Source organism: Vigna radiata, chromosome 5 (assembly GCF_000741045.1).
Source record: "Vigna radiata var. radiata cultivar VC1973A chromosome 5, Vradiata_ver6, whole genome shotgun sequence".
Classification (NCBI taxonomy): Eukaryota; Viridiplantae; Streptophyta; class Magnoliopsida; order Fabales; family Fabaceae; genus Vigna; species Vigna radiata.
Window position 1 is genome coordinate 5,788,697 of NC_028355.1, and position 8,579 is coordinate 5,797,275.

At 36.4% G+C, this 8,579-nt stretch overlaps 1 protein-coding gene across 3 annotated transcripts; it reads left to right on the forward strand.

Moving 5' to 3' along the window:
- Positions 1–255: 255 nt before the first annotated feature.
- Positions 256–8,334, forward strand: LOC106761809. Of its 3 annotated transcripts, XR_002667726.1 has the most exons (9): positions 744–1,637; positions 1,727–2,114; positions 5,310–5,537; positions 5,646–5,860; positions 6,262–6,403; positions 6,518–6,759; positions 6,859–7,065; positions 7,176–7,447; positions 8,254–8,334. XR_002667726.1 is itself a non-coding variant. In XM_022780534.1 (6 exons), the coding sequence occupies exons 4-6, from the start codon at positions 6,532–6,534 to the stop codon at positions 7,269–7,271; spliced, it is 531 nt and encodes a 176-aa protein (XP_022636255.1). In that variant the 5' UTR covers positions 256–439; positions 5,646–5,860; positions 6,262–6,403; positions 6,518–6,531; the 3' UTR covers positions 7,272–8,328. The 3 variants fall into 3 exon arrangements, 2 of the variants coding, with proteins under 2 accessions (XP_022636255.1, XP_014500863.1); XM_022780534.1 differs by lacking the exons at positions 744–1,637; positions 1,727–2,114; positions 5,310–5,537 and adding an exon at positions 256–439 and having other exon boundaries at positions 7,176–8,328; XM_014645377.2 differs by lacking the exons at positions 744–1,637; positions 1,727–2,114 and having other exon boundaries at positions 5,307–5,537; positions 7,176–8,328.
- Positions 8,335–8,579: the final 245 nt, after the last annotated feature.

The window sequence follows — 8,579 nt, forward strand, 5'->3', positions numbered from 1 at the left end:
TTGACCGATTATTTTTGTGTTCTTGTCCTTCATAGACACATTCTGCTTTCTCTCTCACTGGTGACGATACTTTATTCCGACGAACCCACCTTTTGAAGGTTAGTTTTCGTTTTCGTTTTGAAGAACTTCTTTGTTTAACTTGTTTGTTGTTGTTGTTAATTTTATGAAGGTTAGTTTGTTATTTTTTTATGATTGTGGAGTAATTTTGTAAAACAGTTACCTATTCACTTCCTTTTAATTTAGAACATGCTTTTACTCGCTCTCTCTTTGCAGGGCTTTTCTTGCTCCTCAGATTCCCAATTCCAATCGCGTCTCGCTAGATCAGAGGGGGAATTTCGGAAAATATTCCAATTCCGTGTTTGGTTTCGCCTTTCTCAACTCAAATGCGGGGTTCAGTGGATCTTAGGGATGAATTAACTGAATCACCTCGTTTCTAGCTGTGAGTTTTAATTTCTTCTTCTTCCTCAGACCTGCCTCTACTTCTTTTTCTTTTTTCTGTTTCTTTCCTTTCTCAGTTGATGAACTGTAGTGTGGAGCTGTAATTTTGCTTTTTCCTATTTCTTGTTTTAGTTGAGACTTCCTTTTCGATTCTTTTTTCCCTGAAGTGAAATTCAAGCTTCGATGTGGGTTTTATGTTGTTATTGCTTTGTGTCTGCATGTTGTGTGTTTCCGGATTTCAATTTTGTTGTTATACGCTATGTTGGCTGACATGTTGATCCATGGTCGGCATTATTCAGTATTGTACATTTTTGGCTCAGGTCAGGATATAATTGTACCTGATGGTTACTCAAGTAACATCAGTAGATGCATTGATGTCAAACAACGTAAGATTGGAGGACTAATGACGAACCAACGTAAGATTGGAGCAACTTCTCCCTTTGGCAATAAGAAAGACACTCCCTAAAGAAGTCTCGTCTATTTTGATTGATCTATGCTCTTTTTTTAAACAATTATGCAATAAAGTTTTGAAGATAGATGAACTTGTCCAATTACAAGATAGAGTTGTCCTCACATTGTGTCACATGGAGATGTTATTCCCTCCTTCTTTCTTCACAGTGATGGTTCATTTGATTGTGCATTTAGTAGAAGATGCCAAGCTTGGAGGACCTGTCCAATATCGATGGATGTATCCTATTGAAAGGTACTTGGGAAAATTGAAGTCTTATGTGCGTAATAAGGCACAAGCTGAAGGCTCAATANCTGAAGGTTACATGGCTGAAGAGTGCTTAACCTTTTGTTCTAGATACTTAGATGGAATTGAGACTGTGTTTAATAGATTGCGTCTTCTTAATGACGAACCAAGCATTGACTCTTGTACTGTAGGCACTTTATTCCCACCGATCGGAAAACCAATTGGAGGTTTCACTTATTTCACTCTATCCGAAAAGGAAAAGTTACAGGCACATCGTCATATTCTAACAAATAGTGCCATAGTTGACCCATTTCTTCAGTAAGTATTTTCACTTGATCAATTCTGTTAATTAGTCTTTTATTAGAAAGTAACTATTTATAATTTGGACACTTCTTGTAGGGAATTTAGAGACACTATACGAAGACAATTGAGAAGTCGGAGTCGACAATCATCTTTGATAGACAAAAGAGTTCATAGGGAATTTGTAGATTGGTTTTCACGTCGTGTACGTATATTGGGTCCATTGATGATTGTTTTCATTCTATGTTATAATTGATAATTGACTTGGACATGTTATTTTTTTTTCCCTTTTAGATAAGGAATGACTCAACTAGCCTTCACTCAACTGATTTCAAATTCTTAGCCATGGGTCCAATTGATATTGCAAAGCGATATAGTGCCTACANTGTTAACGGATTCAAGTTTAGGATCTTGGAGCGTGACTTATGGCTTAAAACACAAAATAGTGGNGTGTTTGGTACATTTGGGACAAGGAGTTATGCAAGTAGTAGTGATAATCAAATGCAATTTGGAGGTGTGCCTTATTATGGTCGATTAGTGGACATAATTGAAATAAACTACCATGGTCGTTTCTCAGTTGCGTTGTTCAAATGTATGTGGGCTAATAGAACTACTTCTAGGGGGATTGTGACTGATGAGTTGGGATTTACAAGTGTATGTTTTGGACGCTTGATTCATACAGGTTGTCGCAACCGGAAAAATCGCGACGGGACGACGACGATCCAAAGAAAAACTATTTGAAAAAGTGTTTTGGAGTCGCCACCATAGTTTATTCTGGAAAACTACGGAAAAACCATAAAAGATAAGACAAGATCTGTGAAAACCAGAGATGGGTTCGGAAGTCGTTTACGTGTAGGGAAGGTGTTAGCACCCTACAACGTCTGCCCGAAGGCAGTACCTTTAATTAAATACGCGAATAAAAATGTGGTTTGCAAAATGTTTAACTATCCCAAGAATAACAAAATAAAGAAACAAAAATATTTTTTAGGTTTTTTGGGCCCGACAAGGATTGACCTTGCTCCTACGTATTCTCAGTCATACTGAGAAATCAGGGTTACGTAGTTCTTTCAGAAAAATTTGTTGTTTGAAGATGTTTTTAGTTTTTGAAGATTTTGTATTTTTTTGGTATTTTTAATAAAGAAGGAAAAGATTTTCAGCACAAGGCCTACGCGAGCGGTCGCACGTGTGCTTAAACCTTTTCAAAATATTTTTACTTGATTTTTGATTCTTGTAAAAGAAAAGGAAAAGATTTTCAGCACAAGGCCTACGCGAGCGGTCGCACGTGTGCTTAAACTCTTTTCAAAACATTTTTATTTGACTTTTGATTTTTGTAAAAGAAAAGGAAAAGATTTTCAGCACAAGGCCTACGCGAGCGGTCGCACATGTGCTTAAACCTTTTCAAAACATTTTTATTTGATTTTAATTTTTGTAAAAGAAAAGGAAAAGATTTTTAGCACAAGGCCTACGCGAGCGGTCGCACGTGTGCTTAAATCTTTCCAAAATATTTTTATTAATTTTAATTTTTTATGATTTTTTATATTTTTATTTTTAACAATCAAATAATAATAAAACAAATTCTAAAGATAAAAAAATAAAAGCAAAGACAAAAAAAAACAAAACAAAAAAAAAACAATATAGTCCAATAGGTCCAATAAAAAGAAAAGGAGTGCAGAAGGCAAAACCAGGGGTGCAACACGAAATTTCTTGGTTCAGGCCCAAGGTAGGGGTGCGGCAGTGCAATTTGGGGGGTGCCACTGGATATTTTGCTGACTAGGCCCAAGGCCTTTTTTATTTGCAGAAAGAGGTGGGGTGCGAACAGAGTTGTGTGTGGTGACAGGAGGAGAGGGCGCGCCCAATAGCCAGGCCCAAAGCCCTTTTTCTTCCTTTGTCTGCAGGGGGTGCGAATTGGAGTGCCAGTGGTGGCGGGAAGAGAAAGGCTCAATAGCCAGGCCCAAATCTTTTTGTATGCAGGTAGGGAATGGGGTGTGAATAGGAACGCAAGTGGTGGCGGGCAGAAAGAATGCGGCCCAGGCCCAAAGCCCTTCTTAACCCTAACAGAAATTAGGGGTTCCAGCAGCTCCACCCCATTTCTTCTCATTTGCAAAGCAGCAATACTCTCCTCAGAACGAAAGACACCATGGCACACACCACTGCTCACGGCCACGCTTCAGATTCCGGCCACCGCGAACAGAGGTCCACAGTGTCGCCGACAGCGACTCTCCTTCCCCTTTTCCGCAGCGGCCAACGGTTGGGGCTTTCTTCCTTTGGACACCGTCGATCACTTCTTCGAACCCAGCCACCGTATCACCATTTCCTCCCGTCTCAACGTCGCCGGCGATGCCAAGCCCACCAGAGTCACCGCTAGCCGCGACGGCGTCGCGTTCCCTTCTCCATGTGGGGCTATCTCTTCCTTGCCTCACCTTAGGTCGCGACGTCACCGGAAACAACCCAGGGAACGATTTCCCTCGTCGACCTTCAATCCGGTGCAATTCGAGAGCTTCCCCTTTCTCTCCTTCTCTTCTTCACGCGAAATCAACGTCGCCAGCGAAGCCGGACGACGCCGCCGCCTCTCACCTTATTTTCGTGCTTTGATTGGGTTCCAACAATGAAGATGGTAAGATTTGGGATTCTCCCTTTTCGTGCCTTTTCCTATTCGAAATCGAAATCAACACCGCAAGCGAAGCCAGACGACGCCACCACCCCTCACTCTGCTCCTGTGCTTTGATTGGATTTTTTTTCTTCTCTGTTTTTTCTTTTTGTTTTGTATTTCTGTGATGGAGGAAGTTGAAGCAATGAAGCGTGGACAGTGATGGTGAGTACTGCTGCGGATGATGGATTATGAAAGGTGATGATGATTGTGGTTGGGTGGGCCAAATCAAATTCCTTATGCCTGATGGATGAAACGGGTTCCAGCGGGGTGATTCTGTTGTGTTGATAGTGTTGTTGGGTGTCCGGATAGCATGATGAACGTGAGTGAAGAGTTTTGTATATCTGGCTAGTCGTGCTCAATGGTGTTGTTTATGGGTATGGTGATGAATAAAGAAAGGAGGTGCTACCCAGAGATTATGGAGGCCTCCCCTGAAGATTGTGGTTGGTTGGGATAATGAGGTTTGGTGAGAATGAAGATAGATGAAAAATGATGGAATCTGTTGGAGGTGAGTCCTGGGAGTGGACGGGAGTGTCGTTTTTTAGGATTGTTACTGGTTTTTTTTGCAGAAAGGCCATGTGTGTGTATGATTCTGTTGGGGTTGTTAGCTGTGATGGTAATTCTGTTGCTGGTCTAGAATCTCCTTTTTCAAAAAAAAAAAATGTATTGGTATGATGATGATGGAAACGTATAGAGGTGGGGGTGTGTGTGTTAGGAGAATGATAAAATGGTGAGGAAGCAAGGGTGGTTAATTGGGATCATGAGGTCGTGTGCGTGTTGCCTCTGTTGATAGGGGAACCATTTCTTTTTTCTCAAAGAACAATGATCACATTTCTTTTTCTTTTTTCATTTTCATTTTTTTTTCATTTCTTTTCTTTTTTCTTTTTCCCTTTTTTTCTTCTTCTTTTCGTAATCATTTTTCTTCTCTTTTTTTTCTTTCGTTTTCCTTTTCTTTTCTTTTTTGTTTTCTTTTTTTTTTATTCCTTTCTTTTCTTTTTTTTTTTATTAGCTTTTCTTTCTTTTTTCTTTTTTTTTTATTATTTCTTTTCTTTTCTCTTTTTTTTTCAGAACAATAAAATCAAACGAAAATTAAAAATAAATCCAAATAATAAAATAAAAACTAAATCAAATAGTAAAATAAAAATAAAATGAAAATGAAAATAAAATAAAACAAAAGTAAAAATGAGTCTTATTATTTAGTCACCCGGACGAAATTGGGTGTTGACACAGGTGATAATGATGATGATGAACCATACATTCAGGCATCACAAGCACAAATGGTATATTATGTAGATGATGAGTTTGATAAAAATTGGTGCATCCTTGTACATATAAAGCCTAGAGACTTGTAAACATGGGTGAAGATGATGTTGACAACTTTCATGAATGTGAACCGTTTCAACAACAAAACTTAGGAACTTTATTTCCAGATGATGAAAGAAATATACCATTAACAAGGTTTTAATTTTAATTGTTAGTTATTATATATGTTGTAATTCTGTTTATTTTTTTCTTTATTATATCTTATACAAGTGGTTTAACTTTTATTTATGTAATTGTTTGTAGACCACCGGAAGATGAAGAAAATGACAATTAAGAAGAAGGAGACAAAACATCATACATAGCAAAGCACATGGGGTCATATTGTTAATCATCCATCAGCAACTCAAAGTGCTGCTCCTCAAGTCCAATCCTCTCCTTCTCTATCTACCCCTCAAGTCCAAAGCTCATGCACTCCTACTCCTATTCAATCCTCAAATGAATTTTCTTTTCAAGTTAATGTAAGTGTTCTTTCAATCATTTTGTTTGGTTGGTTTGTTATCACCCAATCATTTTGAGGTTCATAAAATAACCCATCATTTTCAAGAAGTCTGACTTAGATTAAGGTTAATAACCATTAAGAGGAATTTAAAAAGCAATCACATATATAATTAAATTCTGCAGGCATTAATTAAATTACACTTTAACCCATCATACTCTTAATCATGAGTGAAAAATTCAACAAAACCTATGATAATTAAATTATATGATGAGTGCTTAGCTGTTAAGTTAGTATAACAGAAGACCATGTATACATTTTAGCAATGTCCTCAACAGTACCAGAATGTTGTAAAGCAGAAACTATTTTAGAAACATATTGACTGTAAAAAATTCTATTGATCTGACACTTAACCTCGTGTAGCCCTCAAATGAAGATGTTCTTCATTCACCACCTCAAGTTGGAGGAAATTCTCATGTACAAGATGAAAACCAGGAAACTTTGTTGGAAGTTGAAAAAGAAAGGCCACCAACACACAAAGGAGCATGGTTGGTTGATGTTATTGGTAAGATATAAGTTCAAATTCAACATATTAATGTTTGCATTATGTTACTTATATGAATATTTATTGAAGTTTTTTGACACAAGGGTATTTGACACAAATTTTATTTCTTCACAGATGACCAATGTAAGATGACTCTCAAACACTTAAAAACAAATGATGTTTGGAATTTGCCTCAAAATGAAAAGATTATTGTACATTGGAATGAGGAGTATCAACCGATTGGAAATGGTGGAGCATTATTGAATCAATTCTTGGGAAATGTTGCTAAAAAGTTCAAGGTATTCCCAATTTGTTATTCTAGTTGGAAGAAGATTCCCAAAGACTACAGAGAAAACATAATTCAAAATACCATTCAAGTAAGTAAATGTAAATTTAGAATACGATTTAAAGAAGGCATTCACAATTGATTTATTTGGTAATTGTTTGTTAATTTTTTTATTAAATCTGTTTTGAAGGCAAAGTTTGCAGTGAATTCCGATATTCAAATCAATTATATCTTGAAAGCACTNAATCATAAATGGAGAGATTGCCGGCAAGAATTGTGGCAACAAAGAGATGATGGCACGCGTACTAGAGAAGAATTGATTGTCATGGCTCCAGAAGGCATAGATAAAGATCATTGGGCTTCTTTTGTTGATTATCGACTTGGTGAAAGAACAAAGGTAATAGGAGATTGCCTTGTAAAGAACAAAGGACTTGATAAAACCTATATTTCTTTTCATAAAATTCTGTTATGATTTAATAACTTTTTGTTCTTTTATCACAATGCTAGGAGATTGCCCTTAAANATAAGCATAATAGGAGAAAACAAATTCTTGCTCACACGGGGGATCCAAGAGCATTGCAAGGAAGAGGGAAGAAATGGTGAAACATTATTTATCTTTAATTTTCTGTTTCTCATAATATTTATGACATACCTAATAAGTATTTGTTAATTTTCATAGGAAAAAGGATGTGGGCACAAAGTTAGCCGAGGAGAAGTTTGGATAGCTACCCATAAAAAGACCAACGGAGCTTTTGTCAATGATGAGGCAAGGGAAATTGGTATAAGTTTCAATCTTTGTTCTGTGTCAATATGCTTTACCTTTGATATTGCTGAACTGTGATATTATTTCTGGTGCATCTTGCTTAGCGGAAACTGATTCATAACACTGCATGACTTAGTTGTGCTTGCCAATTTATCTCATTTGATTTGTTTTGTCATGATATTTTAATGTTTATTAAAGCACAACTTCTTGGACATGCCACTGATATTTTAATGTTTATTAAAGGTATGTAACTCTGTGTGACCCAAACGTCTCTACTATTGTTGTATCTAAACTTTAGATTCAAGTAAAACGTCTTTACTTGGTTATAATGCACGTCACTTTCTGGTTAACTTTCTCAGGGTCAGATAGCTTACTTTGGAACTTGATATCTATTTTGCACCCTTGAGAAATTCTATCACATTATCCCAAAAGAGAAATTCTATCACATTATCACCTCCCTATTTTGTGGTCCCTACACGGGTGTGAATTATAATTTGTAAACAAGAAAAACAAATATTATTAAACTAGTCACATGATAAATTAGTTCTACGGACGACAATATGGTCTCAAAACTTCAAGTGGTTGTGTCTTGCGATCTTCCCAGATCTTTATCTGTCANATTTGATGATAAGAGGGACTTACAATTGAGAAATCTACAACAAATAACAATGCAGCACAACATAAAGTTACTGATAGGAACTTGGTTATTATGGAGTGGCCAAGTCACATATTGAGTAATATGGGATGTTCGGTGGAGTGTTTAAATATTTGGTTCTNTGTCCTTAATAGCTAGCTTTTGAGAGTGGTTCCCCAAATGTTTAGGTACTTATCAGTTGAAGAATAGCCATTGAATGTTTCAAATGAAGGCAATGGTGACACTTTTGTTGCAAAATCATCAAGGCTTATTACCTTCACAGTTTGCAGTATTTCAATGATCATCGATAATAATTGTTAAATTTATTTGTATGATTTTTTTTATTAAATATATTATCAACTAACTATTATGTTATATTGTAGGTATCTAATCAAGGGAGTGTGCCAAATAATGGATGTAATGAAGAAGAAGAAAATGAGATATTGTTATTGAATATCTTTGAGTCATATTTTTAGTATTGAACATTTGTATTGAATATATGTATTAAACATTT